The 17505-nt window shown below is 41.6% G+C and overlaps 1 protein-coding gene across 3 annotated transcripts in view; it reads left to right on the plus strand.

The window, feature by feature from the left end:
* The window catches only part of wrn (WRN RecQ like helicase), a 29062-nt gene that overhangs the window by 7451 nt on the left and 4106 nt on the right, over nt 1-17505 (plus strand). The window contains exons 3-35 of one of the 3 annotated variants that reach the window (XM_079448004.1): nt 82-200; nt 1398-1543; nt 1616-1764; nt 4618-4767; nt 4843-4888; nt 4969-5077; nt 5147-5345; nt 5434-5493; nt 5664-5760; nt 5861-5924; nt 6000-6067; nt 6160-6268; nt 6345-6413; nt 6504-6586; nt 6658-6764; nt 6886-7073; nt 7151-7325; nt 7397-7578; nt 7662-7763; nt 8250-8342; nt 8484-8613; nt 8698-8868; nt 9031-9125; nt 9255-9318; nt 9393-9457; nt 9952-10021; nt 10242-10354; nt 10423-10537; nt 10613-10738; nt 10807-10969; nt 12677-12813; nt 12993-13088; nt 13310-13450. In XM_079448004.1, the coding sequence (XP_079304130.1) occupies nt 82-200; nt 1398-1543; nt 1616-1764; nt 4618-4767; nt 4843-4888; nt 4969-5077; nt 5147-5345; nt 5434-5493; nt 5664-5760; nt 5861-5924; nt 6000-6067; nt 6160-6268; nt 6345-6413; nt 6504-6586; nt 6658-6764; nt 6886-7073; nt 7151-7325; nt 7397-7578; nt 7662-7763; nt 8250-8342; nt 8484-8613; nt 8698-8868; nt 9031-9125; nt 9255-9318; nt 9393-9457; nt 9952-10021; nt 10242-10354; nt 10423-10537; nt 10613-10738; nt 10807-10969; nt 12677-12813; nt 12993-13088; nt 13310-13450 (3801 nt within the window). Of the gene's footprint in view, nt 1-81; nt 201-1397; nt 1544-1615; nt 1765-4617; nt 4768-4842; nt 4889-4968; nt 5078-5146; nt 5346-5433; nt 5494-5663; nt 5761-5860; nt 5925-5999; nt 6068-6159; nt 6269-6344; nt 6414-6503; nt 6587-6657; nt 6765-6885; nt 7074-7150; nt 7326-7396; nt 7579-7661; nt 7764-8249; nt 8343-8483; nt 8614-8697; nt 8869-9030; nt 9126-9254; nt 9319-9392; nt 9458-9951; nt 10022-10241; nt 10355-10422; nt 10538-10612; nt 10739-10806; nt 10970-12676; nt 12814-12992; nt 13089-13309; nt 13451-17505 lie in introns of those variants that run through there. The other 2 variants (XM_079448005.1, XM_079448006.1) reach the window with 2 other exon arrangements.

The following is a 17505-nucleotide window of genomic DNA, read 5'->3' on the forward strand; positions in this document are numbered from 1 at the left end:
TTGTAGTGTCATCATCACAGACACACACTGATCTCAGACGATTGACGCACACTTGAATTCACATTTGCTGTGTTTTCACAGACATTAGGAGCGTATAAGAAGAATGTTCTGGAAGATTCTCTTCTTTACTTGGAGTTTAGTGGAACGGTCGTGTACAGCCGGGAAAAACACGACTGCTCGTTTCTGTCAGAAGATTTGAGGTAAAATATATTTAGGAATACATGACGGGAATAATTGAAGGGGAAGTGCACCGTCAGGTTCACAATGGAAAAGGGCCAAAATAAACATAATTTCCTTTTTTTTATGGAGAAAGACACAGAAATGTTTTGAAATTCAGAAAGAAGTATCCATTGTTAATAAGTTGGCTGCTAACTTGGACAATATTGAATAGAAATGTAAATCATGTGCTGTTTGATTTGCAAAATAATGATTTAAATTCACAAAACCAATTAAAATGAGATTAAAATATTATTTAAAACTGGAAATTATCAAACGAAAATAAAACAACAGTCTCTCTGCCATCTGCATGCAACTAAAACATTGACAGGGTGATTGTCACGAAATCTTCGTTTCCAGATGTTAAACGTGATTTCCTAAAAACACTGGAATCCTTTTAATTTATTTAAAATAAGGTATGACATGTCTAAAAGCATTCATTTAAAAAAAATACGGCCTTGCCGTAAACATTTAAAACTGTCAATCCCATTGCATGTGGGGCGAAAAAGCAAAGCCATGATGCTTAAGCAAGCTTTATTAATCATACATAACATGAAATGAATATTGGCTGTGAAGTATATTTTAATATAATATTTTACGTGTGACATTTATTAAAATGTGAATACACAGAGTACTCAGTGTGACAAGAGAATATGAAGCTTTTAACTAGAACAATGTATAGTGTCTGATCATCATGTCTCAAATGTCACAAAAACAACCCTTATCCACCTAAGAAATGTTGTCAAATTACGAAATATTCTAGACTACAACCCATCACGCTCTCTAAGATCTCTAAACTCAGGACTTTTGAATAACTAGAATAACTAAATCCACCAAAGGGGGTCGAGCTTTCTCATACGTAGCACCTAAACTCTGGAATAACCTTCCTGATATTATTCCAGGATCAGACACACTCGCCCAATTTAAATCTAGATTAAAGACACATCTTTACAGCCAAGCATTCACTTCAATGCTAAATATGCTAAATAAACCACCGGGAGATGCAGACATTAGATATTATTTACTAGGTCTATTATAAGTTAATATAAAAAACAAGTTAATGTGTTTTTCTTATTTTCAATGCACATTGTGAAAAGCGCTATATAATCAAAATTGAATTGAATTGGATCATCAGCATCACGATCTTGATATGTATGTGTGTGGTTGTTTGTGTGATGCAGATCATGTTTGTCGTGTGATTCAGTGGTGGGCTTCGATGTTGAATGGCCGCCCAGCTTTACTAAAGGAAAGTCAAAGAAAGTGGCTGTGGTTCAGTTGTGTGCGTCAGAGGAGAAATGTTATCTGTTCCACATCTCCTCGATGTCAGGTGAGATCAGACTCGCGCTCTCTTCACACCATTCTCTGATCTTCAGCTTATCTTTGTCTCATCTCATCTCAGGCTTTCCGCCCGGCTTAAAGGCCTTTCTGGAAGACGAGAGCATCGTGAAGGTTGGCGTGGGAATCGAGGGAGACAAGTGGAAATTATTATCCGATTATGACACTAAACTGAAGAATGTGCTGGAGCTGTCTGATCTGGCCAATAATACTGTGAGTACACTTTCACTATTAAACTGAAAGTCAAGTCAAGTCAGCTTTATTTATGTAGCGCTTTTTACAATTTTCATTGTTACAAAGCAGCTGTACAAGAAAACATTGACTAAGTAAAACATAAAAGGTTATGGAAGTCAAAACACAGGTCAAATATCAGACACACAATAAATTCCTATATGCAGTGTTAATTAAATAAGACTATCAAATTCTAGCAGCCCCCCGGCCAGGCAAACAGTGTAAAACAGTATGAAAACGGTGGCGAGGAACCCAAAACTCCATTGGAGGAGAAACCTCAGAGTGAAACAAGGCCTAACCAGGGGATTCCAGTTCCCCTCTGACAAAAACTGCTGCCTCTGCACAAGCTCAACAGTGCTGCACAACAAGGCAAAATAAAAAACAAAGTTAGGTTTAAAATTATCATTAATAATCTAATAGCGGCTGAAGATTTGCAGAGTCGCCACGTCCTTCGTCCAGCATTTGTCAGGTCTGGGAATGGATTGTGTCCTGCCCTCTCCGGTAACCTTGGACTGCGTCCTGCCCGCTCCGGTAACCTTGGACTGCATCCTGCCCGCTCAGGTAACCTTGGATTGCGTCCTGCCCGCTCTGGTAACCTTGGAATGCATCCTGCCCGCTCCGGTAACCTTGGACTGCGTCCTGCCCGCTCTGGTAACCTTGGACTGCGTCCTGCCCGCTCTGGTAACCTTGGACTGCATCCTGTCCGCTCCGGTAACCTTGGACTGCGTTCTGCCCGCTCTGGTAACCTTGGACTGCATCCTGTCTGCTCCGGTAACCTTGGACTGCGTTCTGCCCGCTCCGGTAACCTTGGACTGCATCCTGTCCGCTCAGGTAACCTTGGACTGCATCCTGCCCGCTCAGGTAACCTTGGACTGCGTCCTGCCCGCTCTGGTAACCTTTGAACAATGAGACAAGACTGGCTGAGAGTAGAGTACTGTTCTGCACTCTTTGATGCAACCAAAGCATCAGTTGTTATTGGAAGTGTCCCTGGTTTCGGTTGATCTAACTAGTGCAGTCTAGATCTTTGAAATATATATATTATGATAGTGTAGTGTATGCAAGATTAAAAAGATGCGTCTTCAGTCTAGATTTAAACTGACAGAGTGTGTCTGCCTCCCGGACAGTGCAGGGAAGACTGTTCCAAAGTTTAGGCGCTAGATAGGAAAAGGATCTGCCGCCTGCCCTTGACCTGACACCTGAGAGCGCAGTGCACGTGATGGACTGTAATACGTGAGAAGTTCTCTCAAGTAGTGAGGAGCTAAACCATGCAAGGATTTATAGGCAATAAGCAAGATTTTGAAGTTAATGCGATGCTTTATAGGTAACCAGTGCAAGGTTGACAGAACCGGGCTAATATGCTCATACTTTTTTGTACGTGTAAGAACTCGAGCTGCCGCATTTTGGACCAGTTGGAGTTTTTGTAACAGGCCTGCAGGGCAACCACCTAATAGTGCATTACAGTAATCTAGTCTTGATGTCATAAAGGCATGAATAAGCTTCTCTGCGTCTGATGGTGACAGCATATGACGTAGTTTAGATATATTTTTAAGATGGAAAAACGCAAGTAACACTTCAAATTTGTCCGAGTTCAGTAATAAGAAATTGTTACTCATCCACTTTTTTATATCGACTATGCATTCCACTATTTGATGGAATTGCTGTGTTTCATGAGGCTTCGAGGAAATATAAAGTTGCGTATCATCAGCATAACAGTGAAAGCTAACTCCGTGTCGCTTTATTATATCTCCTAGAGGTAGCATGTATAATGCGAAGAGCATAGGCCCTAAGACTGAGCCCTGTGGTACTGGATTTTCGATTTGCGTGATACCTCATTGTTTATTGCTACATATTGAAAACGGTCGCATAAATAAGATCTAAGCCATTTCAAAGCTATTTCCTTAATACCGACATCATTTTCAAGTCTATGTAGGAGCATGCTGTGGTCAATGGTGTCGAATGCAGCACTAAGATCTAGCAGTACCAATAATGAGATACAAAAGTGCGCTTGAGGAGAGTTTACCAGAAATTTCCCTACACTTTTATATCTCCAAACCTGTAGATATTTTCACTTTTAACTGGAGTAGAATCATGTAAAGGAGCGGTATGTAATAATTTTACTGTATTAAATCAAAACAATACCATAATATGTTTGTGGACATTTAGGAAACATGCTAAGTTCATAATTGGTTTGTCCGAAAAACAACGCTATTGCCAGTTATTCCACTCTGAATTATGCATCCTGTGTTTTGGTTTATAATAAATGACAGTAATTTAAACGAGAGAGCAATAGGGCCTGTTAATGTGACCTCTGGAGGACACAACCTCTGAAACAAGTTGCTTTTTGAGTTATATTTGCAAACCACTGCAAACGTCTAAATGATCAGATAACCTTACAGTGTAAGAGTCGATGGTTTCCATCACACTCCTGTAAGTATCTGACCACTCCTATGAGCGCTGAGTCTGAGGAAACCCTCACCAATATTTTGAATGGCAATGTTACATACGGGTCCGGATGAAATGAGTTGGATTGATTGTGTTTCATGTCAAAACACACAGTTAATGAGCATGTAAATCACACCATGAGAGACGTCACTTTGTTTTGCACTTTCTTCCGCAGGACACAAAAGAAGATATTTTGAAGAAAGTTGGTATCTGAACAGCATCTGGACTCCAATCACTTCAATGCAAGTCAACGGGGCCTGTTAACCTCATTCTTCAAAATATCTTCTTTTGTGTTCTGCTGAAGAAAGTCGTCATACAGGTTTAAAATGACTAAACGTTTCTGATGATATTCAGTGAATGTACAGATCAGGTGGTTGTGTGTGTGTGTTGTAGTTGAGATGCAGTGAGAAATGGAGTCTGGACGGGTTGGTGAAGCACTTGTTGAAGAAACAGCTTTATAAAGAGAAGCACGTGCGCTGCAGTCAGTGGGACGACTTCAGTCTGACAGAAGAACAGAAGAGATACGCCGCCACAGACGCTTACGTGAGTGCACATCAACATCATCACACACACATACACACACACACACGTTTCACCTCTCACGATGTGTCCTTACAGGCTGGATTCCTCATTTATAACAAACTACACGTCATGATGGAGTCTGGTGAGTCACTCTCTTCATGAATTGTGTGTGTGTGTGTGTGTGTGTGGTACTGATGTTGTACGATGTGTTTGTGAGAACAGAGCGCTCAAGATCTTCAGCCGCTGATTTAAAGCAGAGAGTTTATCAGATGTCCGGTGATCTCCGAGATCTGGCTGATGGGTTTCCAGAGGACGTGAGCTGCTGGAGCAGGTCTGTGTTTGTAGCGTGTGTTTGATCTGTGCCTGATGGCGTCTGATGAAGGTTTGTGTGATCCTGCAGGGCTGTGAAGCTGTTGGATGATCTCTCTCACACTCTTCAGTCTCTGAGATCATGTTTGTTGAAGAGCGACACGTGGACAGCAGAAGAGACGAGTCAGAAGCCTGACACACAGTGTGTGATGTCTGAGGACGAGCGACAGATGCTGGAGATGCAGGCCAGACAGGAGCAGATGGATGAGGAGTGGATCTTAGCTTTCCAGGTGTTGTGTGACGCTTTGTGTCATTGTGTTCTGATATCACCTTCTTATGGACTGGCTGATTTTCATTGATGGTGATGATTGTGTTCAGACTCAAGAGCAGTCGGCCCAGAACAAGAGGGATGAAGATCTGGATGATGAAATGATGAAGGTGAACACACACACACACACATGTAAAGTTTCCTGTGGGGTTTGTGGTGTCTGTGAGGAGTTATGCACACACACACATGCTTCTGAAATGACTGAACACATACACACATGATGATCAGACACATGTCGATTCTGAGAGAGTCTGAGGTTTGCTGATGTTTCTCTCATCAGTGTGCTGATGATGTGGAGAGAGTGACTGATGAACACAAACAGTCTGCTGCTGAAGATGAAGATGAGGATGTTGAAGAAGACGAGGAGGAGTTGTTTGGTTGGTGTTTATGTGCATGTTAGAAACAGCGTGTGCTCACCTCACATCATCTGTATGATCAGAAGAACTGATTTTGTTTTTGTGTGATGTTTCGATTCAGATGTCCCACCAGCTGAACAGATTAAATGTCTGAAAATGTATTTTGGCCATCACAACTTCAAACCGTAAGTTCAGAGCACTCGTGAGCTGTTGTCCGTGTGCATGTGTGTTATATCTCTCACCTGACACTTGTTCTTCAGGGTTCAGTGGAAAGTGATTCAGTCGGTTCTTGAGGACAGGAGGGATAATCTTGTCGTGATGGCAACTGGTATGCAGAAATAATGGTGTGAATGATTTAGCAGAAAGTCCTTTATCTCACGCATTTTGTAATGTGTGTGTGTGTGTGTGTGTGTGTGTGAGGTTATGGGAAGAGTTTGTGTTTTCAGTTTCCTCCGGTGTACTGTCAGAACATCAGTGTGGTGATTTCTCCTCTCATCGCTCTCATGGAGGACCAGGTGCTTCACTTACAGTACGTCACATCCTCTACTGACTCATCTGACAGTGACGTCTGACACGCTCCTCAAACATCTGTGTGTCTGTTTCAGAATGTCAAACATTCCCGCTTGTTTTCTTGGATCCGCTCAGACCAGAAATCTGTCTGAAGATGTGAAGAGGTGTGTAGACGCTTGCATCACAACATACAGTGACACATACACACATCCAGTGTTCTGACCGTCAGTCTCTGTGTGTGTGTGTCTCACCAGGGGTCAGTTCAGAGTGGTGTACATGACACCTGAGTTTTGCTCTGGAAACCTTCCTCTGCTCGCTCAGCTCAACCGCACCATCGGTATAGATCACACTGTTTAGTGAATGAGGTGAGTGTGTGACTGAAGCTCACACCTCTGTGTGTGTGTGTAGGTTTATCTCTGATCGCTGTGGACGAGGCTCATTGTATCTCTCAGTGGGGTCATGACTTCAGAAGTGCGTACCGTGACCTGGGCAAACTCAAGAAGAATCTCCCTGAGGTATGTCAGTGTGTACAGAGAACACTCATTAGGGGTGTATCAGTAGTGTACCAAGCGTCTGCAGCTGATGTTCGTTGATTTTGCTCAGTCAGGTGATTTGAAAAAACTTTTTTTATTTAAGGTTCCTATTTTGGCTCTGACAGCCACCGCGAGTCCATCTATCCGTGATGACATCGTGAAGAGTCTTCACCTGGTCAATCCCATCATGACCTGCACCTCGTTTGATCGGCCCAACCTCTATCTGGACGTCAGTCGCAAAAGTGCAGACGTTATTCAGGACCTCAAACAATTCCTCATTAAAAAGAAAGGGTAGATCTTCATTTTAGTATTAGTTTGATGTTTATTATAGTAATGTCTGACTGTAACCTGATGTCTTGTTTTGTGAGGGGGGGTTTGGAGTTCGAGGGCTCTACCATCGTGTACTGTCCGTCTAAGAAAGAGGCGGAGCGTGTGACGGCGGCGCTGTGTAAGCTGGGCGTCCTGTGTGGACTTTATCACGCTGGTCTGAGCATCAAACAGAGAAGAGAAACTCAACATCAGTTCATGAGAGACGAGATTCAGGTGAACGGCCGCTCATACGCTAAAGAACCCTTATCAGACTGAGGTGATATGTGACGGCGTTTGTTCTTCAGTGCGTGGTGGCCACGGTGGCGTTCGGCATGGGCATCAATAAGTCTGACATCAGGAAGGTGATTCATTACGGAGCTCCTAAAGAGATGGAGTCATATTATCAGGAGATCGGGAGAGCCGGTCGAGACGGTCTGTCCAGCTCATGTCACGTCTTATGGACGTCTGCAGACATGGCACTGAACCGGTGACGTGACGTCTTCATTTCAGCCGCTTTTATAAAAGATGTCTGCTTACTGAGATGAACTTTCTGCTTTGTGTTCACTGCAGATTCATTCTCAACCAGTCCAGAAGTGAACGCTTCAGAGATTATAAAATCAGCATGATGGCCAAAATGGAGAAATATCTCAATTCCACCAAATGCAGACGAAAGTAAGTGATGTTTGTCTTGAATATTTCACCTCGCAGTCATTAGAGAATCTTCACCGTCAAGAATATTATTACAGTTGACTAGAACATTAGATTCAAATCAAATATTTACCCAAACAGAAATGTTGTCTAAAGAAGTGAATGATACTGTTCATTAAATGAAGTCTAAAACTAACATTGAAATAAAAATACAATAAACCTAAAAAGCAGTGTTTAAAAAAAGTGATACAATTATAAAAATGTTAATAAATAAATAAAAATCAAATTCAAAATATGAATAACACTACAATAAAACATGTGAATGCAGAATGAGGTGTTTTGGCAGCTGAGGGGTTTGTGGGTTCCGTTCTCACACACACTGATGAAATAACTTGAGTTTCTTTAGATAACAGTCTGTAAGTATTTCATGTATTTTGAGGTGAAATATGCACAGAAAGGTTGTGTGAGATGTTTGTGGTTTAGTGTCATTTATGATGAAGTGTGTTGCAGATTGATTTTGTCTCATTTTGAAGACAAGCGTCTGAGGAAGGTGACGTCTGGCATTCTGGGTAGTGGTCAGTGTTGTGATAACTGCAGGTCGGGGTGAGTGAGCTTTCTCTCTCTCTCTCTCGTTCTCTTTCTCTTTCTCTCTCTCTCTCTCTCTCTCTCTCTCTCTCTCTCTCTCTCTCTCTCTCTCTCTCTCTCGTCGCAGCTCCTGTGATGATGGGATGTGTTTGTGTTCAGTGTGCAGGCGGGTGATGCAGACGGGCTCCAGCAGGACTTCGGCTTGTGTTCGTATCAGCTGATGAAGGCCATCAGGATCATGGAGGAGAGGTTTGGCATCACCGCGCCCATTCTCTTCCTGCGGGGCTCAGTGAGTCAGCACGTTACTCAGTTATTCATCTGAAAAGTCTTACAGACAGTCTAACAGTCAGAGTTTATGTTGTGTTTGTGTCAGAACTCTCAGCGTGTACCCGATCGCTATCGTATACATTCACACTTTGGCATTGGTAAGGACATCTCAGAGTGTTGGTGGAAAGCTCTCGGACGAGAACTCATAGCTGAACAATATCTGATGGAAGCTACGGGTCACAACAAGTTCGCCACCCTCTGTAAACTCACACCGAAGGTATTGTTAATGTTTATCTTCATGAACGTATACATGTGAAGAAGACGTGAAGTGAAACTGAACCACTGACTGACTGACTGATGCTCCTCCATCATTCACATTCTTCACCAGAAACACACGGTTGCGTTCTTATAAATGTGTGTGTGAATGTTCATGTTTCAGGGCAGATCGTGGCTAAATGATGCTGAAAATGAGAAACACAGAAAACTTCTGCTGCAACCCAACAGAGATCTGTACAGCAGAGTGTCTGTACCGCGGTAAAACCATCACCCGTCACCACACACATTTACACTAGTACTAACACACACTTAATAATGTTAGGATCGGGCAATCTTTAAGCTCTAATTCAAAGTGCTCATATCTTTAATGTTCCTTGTGTGCTGCAGGAGGATGTCACATGTGGCACCGACGGAGTCTAACACTTCCAGTAAACAGTCAGATTTCACACAGGTCAGTAGAATCAACATGTTTACAAATGCTCATGTCTCTGAACATCTGCTAAACCAACTCTCATTTCATCTCAGAGGTCAAAGGTCAGTTCTGGAGTGGACATCCGTCATGTGATGGAGAAAGGGGGTGTATCCTGCAGGTATGAATCACAGCAGCATCATCTGTACTGTAACCCTTACATCATAACATCAACTATAACAACAAACAACAGATGACGTCATTGATCTGTGTGTGTATACATGGTTCATTTGAATAATAACATGTGTATAACAACATAAACACTTCCTGTGTCCCCAAATTGATTGACAAACATACTAAATGATGATTTTGTAAAGAGATCAAAATGGCAAAAGTTTTATGTGATGGTTAGATCTAGGGTATAAAATATACAGTTTTGTACAGTATAAAAATCATTAAGTCTATGGAGAGTCCTCGTAAACCACATATGCAAGTGTGTGTGTGTGTGTGTGTATAACACTACATCACAGTATTGAAATAAATGTGAAGCACATTCCTAAAGTAATGAAATGATTGTTATGACGGCTCATCATGTTTTTCTGTTCTAGCAAGTTTGCTCTGATTGTGTAAGATTTGTTTAAAGGTGAATAATTGATGTTCTGTGTGTGTGTGTAGATCAGCCTCACACACTACTGTTGTTAAACCTCAAACACCAGCCGTGTCTCCCGGAGAAATACAACTACAGGTACATCACATACACACAATACTGTCATTTGTATATTTGATAAGCTCCTCTGTGATAGATGCACACCGTCCATGAGGAAAACCTGTTTACATTCAGACAATAGACAAGACACACACACAATCTGATCTCATCATTTGTAAATGTAATCCTGTGTACTGTAGGGTTAGTAACTGCAGTGTGAGTGTAGAATCTCACTGGTTGTGTTTGTGTTGTTGTGTAGTCGGAGCTGTACGGTAAGCTGGTTTGTGAGCGTCAGAAGTTAGCCGGTCTGAAAAACATCCCACCGGCTCTACTGGCCACCAATAAGATCCTGCTGGACATGGCCAAAACAAGGTATCTCACCTGTTCATGTGTGAGATCAGTGTGATGTGAGGCACGTGTGCTGACTCTGTCTCTGTCAGGCCGTGTACCGTCAGCAGCTTCAAACAGCTGGATGGAGTTTCAGAAGCTAAAGCGGCCATGCTGACTCCTCTGATTGACATCATCAAGACTTTCTGTCACACACACACACTACAGGTCAGTGGGATTTTTCTTCAGGATCTTATTATGATATCAGTATTGTTCAGTCGAGTGTGTGTGTGTGTGTATCAGGTGAACGTGTCCAGCAGTTCTGTTGCAGACGTCCAGTCAGAGTCCAGCCGTGATTCTGTGTGTCAGTCTCTACCGGACAGCGTGTCGGTCACACACAGACTCTTTCAGACGGAGCACAAGACTCTGGTATGACATCACTGCATGTATCTCATGTCTGGTGTTGATCAGTGTGTGACGTGTGTTGTGTTGTATAGAGGCAGGTGGCAGACGTTCGCTCTGTGCCCGTGGCTGTGGTGGAGTCTCACCTGTTACAGGCTCAGAAGATGAACTGTCCCGTCGACACCCAGAGAGCTGGACTCTCACCGTCCATCTATAAAACCATCACAAACATCATCACATCTTCTCCACTCAACTCAGGTCAAACACACACACACACACACACACACACACACACACACAAAGTATTCACAGCGCTTCACTTTTTCCACATTTTGTCATGTTACAGCAAATTTGTTAGAAATTAAAAAAGAAAAAAGCACATTCATAAGTATATATGTGTATATATGAATCCATAACACTCAAAATTGAGCTCAGGTGCCTCTTGTTTCCATTGATATTCCTTGAGATGTTTCTACAACTTGACTGGAGTACACTTGTGGTAAATTCAGTTAAATGGACATGATTTGGAAAGGCATACACGTGTCTATATAAGGTCCCACAGCTAACAGTGCAGGTCAGAGCACAAACCAAGCCATGAAGTCCAAGGAATTGTCTGTAGACCTCCGAGACAGGATTCTATCAAGGCACAGATCTGGGGAAGGGTACAGAAACATTTCTGCACCATTGAAGGTCCCAATGCGCAATGCCGCCCGGCTAAACTGAGCGATTGGGGAGAAGGGCCTTAGTCAGGTAGGACCCGATGGTCATTCTGACAGAGCTCCAGCACATATCTGTGGAGAGAGGAAAAACAATTTCTGCAGCAGTCCACCAATCAGGTTCTATGGCAGAGTGGCCAGACGGAAGCCACTCCCCAGTAAAAGGCACCTGAAGGACTAAAACAAAATTCTTTGGTCCAATGAAACAAAAATTGAACTCTTTGGCCTGAATGGCAATCTTCATTCCTGGAGGAAAGCAGGCACCGCTCATCACCTGGCCAATACCATCCCTACAGTGAAGCATGGTGGTGGCAGCATCATGCTGTGGTGATGTTTTTCAGCGGCAGGAACTGGGAGACTAGTCAAGATCGAGGGAAAGATGAATGCAGCAATGTACAGAGACATCCTCGATGATAACCTGCTCCAGAGCGCTCTGGACCTCAGACTGGGCCAAAGGTCTTCCAACAGGACAATGAGTGTAAGCACACAGGCAAGATAACAAAGGAGTAGCTACAGAACAACTCTGTGAATGTCCTTGAGTGCAGCCAGAGCCCAGACTTGAACATCTCTGGAGAGATCTGCACCAACGCTCCCCATCCAACCTGATGGAGCTTGAGAGATCTTGCAAAGACGAATGAGAGAAACTGCCCCAAAAAAGGTGTGACAAGCTTGTAGCATCAAACTCAACAAGACTTGAGCTGTTATTGGTGTCAAAGGTGCTTCAACAAAGTATTGAGCAAAGGCTGTAAATACTGATGTACATGTGCTTCTTTACATTTTAATACATTTGCAAAGATTTCAATCAAACTTCTCATTGTCATTATGTGGTATAGTTTGTAGACAGGCTGTAACATGACAAAACTCACTTTAACTCGGAGTGGCAAAGTACAGGTACATTAGAGAAGTGCAGGTATGCAAGAAAAAGTGAAAGTACAATAAAGATTAAAATAGAGAAGAACTGCGTACCTGCCCACTTCATGCACCGCTACTGTTCATAACATGTTTCCCATAATCCTAAAAAACTGTTTATCTGTTGGTGTGGCTTTAAAGGTTTGAAGTTAATTTTGTAGATAAAAATAAGTTTGTTGTTTTCTTAAATATTTTTCTTAAAGGAACTATAATATAAGAGTTCTTATGGATCCTCATAGTCACATCATGATCTCAATTGTGCATCTCCACAGTTTTGAACGAGTAAGTGTTTCATAACTCTTGACCTGTAGTGTATGTGGTGTGTTGTTGTGTCGATCAGACATGAGTGATTTTAAAGCCATCAGGAGTCGTGTCCCTGATGACATCAGCAACTTTCTGCTGAGACTGGCGGTGTGTAAACTCCAGAAAGAAGGTTTATCATCTGTACATCAGGATATCAGCTGGATCGAGCCGCTGGTGAGTTCAGCAACAAACGCACGCTGTGATGTTCAGCTCTGTCTGTTTCATACAGTAGAGGGCGCTGTTTCACATCTCACGGGTCAGAGTTCATTCGGATGCCAGCTGTAGACATGTGCTCATGTGGTTATCAGACTGTAATGTTATGGGGTGGTCATTTGTCTTTATGATGACTGTAGGATAAAAGCAGACGTGTGATGGAGGAGTCACAGAGCCAGTCAGATGTCATGGATCAGAGTGAAGATGAGCTCTTTATTGACCTTCCAATGCCACAGGTGACACATGTGTTTTTCTCGCAGAACTGATACCGTATGATTCGTTTCATTTGATTTCCCGTCTTCATCTTCACCAAATACCACACGAGGATGTGCAGCCATGTTCCTTCTGTTGATCAGATGCGTGTTTCTGTTAGTCTGATCACTGTTATAAGAGCAGCATATATGTATGTGATCTCAGACATCAGTGTTTGATGTTGAGTTTGTGTTATCGTGTGCAGGAGGATATGGGCTCCAGCTCTGATGGGCGGCTCAAGTCATATGACGTGACTCCTCTGAGCAGCGGTATGAATTTAACCTCCTGGAATCAGGACAACCTGGACCAAGACACTCAGGATCTCTTCAGTGATTCACCTGTTGAGGTCAGATGTGATGTTATGATACCTAAAGCATAACAGCGTTTCCCACACAATGCATTTACTTGGGCGGTCAGATTTTGTAAGTTTGGCTGCTTACAAAGAAATGAAGAGTCATTTTTATGGTATGTTTATTTCAACTGATAGAGAGAGAATATAAAAAAATCTGTAGAATTCTTTTTATATAAGTTTATAAATTGATTTGCATTTCAGTCAGTGAAATGAATTTTTCTTGTATCACACTTATTTCACGATAACAGTGTTAAAGTAAGAAACGTTTTTTTAAACGTCACGAACAGGCTAATTGGTTTAATCATTTGTTTATATAATGACATAAATGTTATTAAAAGACGTTTTTATATTTATTTGTCAAAAAAACAAGTCAAAATGATTTGTTGTATCCGGGTTACGGTGTGTTATTAGTTCTGAGAGGTTGTTATCTGGGAATAATGAACCTGCAAATGTCGTGACTGGCCAATCAGAATCAAGCGTTCCAAGCAGCCGTGTAATAATGATGAATAATTCAGATGGTCATAATTCAGCCTGCGGTTCGCTTGAGGTCTTGATAGAATCAATGGAGGCGAGACGTCTTTCCCTGCTTAATGCATGCTGGTTAATCCTGGACGACCTGTCTTTAACCTCTGCTTGATCTCTGACCCTAACTATTACCTGACACCTCCCCTCGCAAGCGCAAAGCCTTTAAGGTCAAAAGGTCGTGACCCGTGTCACGCGTTTGACATCTGATCTTCAGTTGAGTCTGACAGGATTTCAGCACACACACAACAGCGAAGCAGCCGCTGAAATCTGTTTAACATCAGTCCATTGGTTTCACACACACATGTCCTCATGTGCTTCAGTAGTGCCCTGACACAAACTGCAGATCAATATGAGACTCCTGCACTCACACTGATGATGTGACACAACAGATTGAGAGACGCCGAGGCGCTGGGCGGAAATGAAATTTGGGGGGACAGATAAATGGTTTATGAGAGATTGTGATGGATGTTCAGCGAGGGGTTTTCCTCTGTTGATGCAGCTGTCTGTGTCATGTAAGACACATTCTCACCACACGAGCTGCTCTCACACATTAACTGCAAACAATACTCATAAACACTCGCTTTCAAATTAAAATGATAAAGTGAAACGAAAGCAGAAAGCCTTCAAGTTAACGTTTAGCAGCATTCAAAATCTGACAAATGAGATGTGATCAAACATTTGTAAATAATTGTTTCCTGATTCACAATGGTTGGGATTTATCATTTATTTATAAAAAAGGTCTTGTTTTCTGTGAAATGTCATTTTCACATTCTGTATTCTCACACATTTCCAAGTGAAATGGAATTTCAAATGAGAACAAATTGTGGGTGTGGCTTGTTTTTTTACTGCGATTTGATTGTATTAAATTGGATGTATAAAAAGTTTGCATAAGTTGCATATTTAAATGGGACTGGCAGCAGACTGACAGTTGAAGGGGAGGAGTTAACAGATGCTCCGCCCAAGCCATGTAACTTGCATCATTTGAGGGCAGAAGTGCCTTTTTCCAGATTTTAACTGAAGATTATGAGGGAACACAAATTTTAAAAGTAGAATGACCCACATTGGTAAGCTATTTACAATAAACGCTGCAATATGTTTCAAGCAGTGATGGTGATAGAGAAGCTAAAGTTTTAAAGAAAGGAAAGGACTTGACCCTGATTTCACTTTGTGACATTTGATCAGTTTGTGTGTCCAAACCATGTCATTTATGTTTTATTTGATATTTTCTACAAAGCAACAATATAAACATGACTGTGCTTTCATGCTTTTGTGGTCCAAACGCAACTACCGGTGGACATCCACAAAAAGTAGCGTCACTGTAGATTATTTCTGATAACAAGCAAAAGAAAAGCAAGTCAATGACATTAGCTAGAAAGTTATAAGTATGTCTAGCCAGGATTATTTTGAGTGAGCAGTAGAAAAAAACGCTACTTGGCTAAACCTTTAAATACTACAAAGTTACACGACCCCTTCAACGAACAAAGGATTTCATTTTATTACACGGCTCATTTGAATGCTTGATTCTGATTGGCCAGTCGCGACATTCCAAGGGTTTGTTCTTTTCAAATAACACCCTGTAGCCGCATGCTGTCAATCATTTTAGAGGAGCAGTTTAATATTACACAAACATTAACTATAAATATGTCTTTTAATAACATACATGACATTATATTTACAAACGATTAAACCAATTTACGTGTTTGTGACGTTTGAACATCGTTTCTGACCTCAACACTGAAACTCAAGGTCTTTTCCTCACAGAAGTATATATGAGTTGATCAAATATTTCATGTCCAGTTTGATGTCATGTGTCCAGTAGTCGTGTAATAAGAGGAATAATGTTCAAGCAGCCGTCTGTTATCATGAAATAAAGTCCTTCAGTGAGACACAAGACCCTCCGCTTCACGATCACACTGAAGGGCTTAACAACCGGCTCTCTGAACATTATCACTTACAAATTAATATACAATACAATTAAACAATTTGTTTATTCCATAGAATTATTATACAATAAAATGGTCATATAAATGTATATTAATACAAAAGATTTAGTTTTATTACTATCCTGATAACTAAACACAGAGCGGAAGTTAAGCTCTGATCAGGCGCGTGTGCGTCTCATGAAACCATCACTGTTAACGATTTGCTTGTATTTTTACAGTAACTTACTGGCAGCACGGTTGCCAGTAAGTTACTGTATTTTGATTTACAGTGCTGTACTGTAATAGATTACTACAGTACAAAAAATATTGCTGTATAGATACAACACAGTACTTTACTGTATTTTTACTATATTTTTACTGCAATTTACTGTAATACCTATATTGACAAATTACTATTTAATTCGTATTGGCAATAATTACAAATATTATTATATATTTTAGCTAGTTTGGATATAAATCTGTAGTTATTAATATTATAAAACTGCTATACTTGACATTATGAATCAAAAGGCAATCCAGGCAAATTTTTTATTGAATCATTTCATTGAAACAAAAAGTATTAAAACATTTAAAACAGTATTGAAGAATGATGTATTACATTAACAACATATAATGACTATGTACAGTAGTCAACATTTAAAGTGGATCAAAAAGGCGAGAACAATACCTATTCTTGTAACTTTTTTGACCCACTTCAAATGTTGACTACTATATATATTACAACATTTAAGTGAGCAAAAATATTCATACATTACATATCAAAACAAACAATAGCAACAAAGTGACAGGATTCATCTAACACTGGCAAAGAAAACACTGGTCTGTAGTTAAAATGTTCCATTCAAACTGAGTGTCGTGTGTAAGAGTGTTGTGTGTGGCTGTGTGAGAGTGCTGTGTGTGAGAGTGTTGTGTGCGGGTGTGTGAGAGTGTTGTGTGTGGCTGTGTGAGAGTGTTGTGTGGGGCTGTGTGAGAGTGTTGTGTGGGGCTGTGTTAGAGTGTTGTGTGGGGCTGTGTGAGAGGGTTGTGTGGGGCTGTGTTAGAGTGTTGTGTGGGGCTGTGTGAGAGGGTTGTGTGTGTGTGTATGAGAGTGTTGTGTGCGGGTGTGTGAGAGTGTTGTGTGTGTGTGTGAGAGTGTTGTGTGGTGCTGTGTGAGAGTGTTGTGTGGGGCTGTGTTAGAGTGTTGTGTGTGTGTGTGAGAGTGTTGTGTGTGGCTGTGTGAGAGTGTTGTGTGTGGGTGTGTAAGAGTGTTGTGTGTGGCTGTGTGAGAGTGTTGTGTGGTGCTGTGTGAGAGTGTTGTGTGGGGCTGTGTGAGAGTGTTGTGTGTGTGTGTGAGAGTGTTGTGTGCGGGTGTGTGAGAGTGTTGTGTGTGTGTGTGAGAGTGTTGTGTGGTGCTGTGTGAGAGTGTTGTGTGGGGCTGTGTTAGAGTGTTGTGTGTGTGTGTGAGAGTGTTGTGTGTGGCTGTGTGAGAGTGTTGTGTGTGGGTGTGTAAGAGTGTTGTGTGTGGCTGTGTGAGAGTGTTGTGTGGGGCTGTGTGAGAGTGTTGTGTGTGTGTGTGAGAGTGTTGTGTGCGGGTGTGAGAGT

This window comes from Barbatula barbatula (assembly GCF_947034865.1).
Source record: "Barbatula barbatula genome assembly, chromosome: 24".
Lineage (NCBI taxonomy): Eukaryota > Metazoa > Chordata > Actinopteri > Cypriniformes > Nemacheilidae > Barbatula > Barbatula barbatula.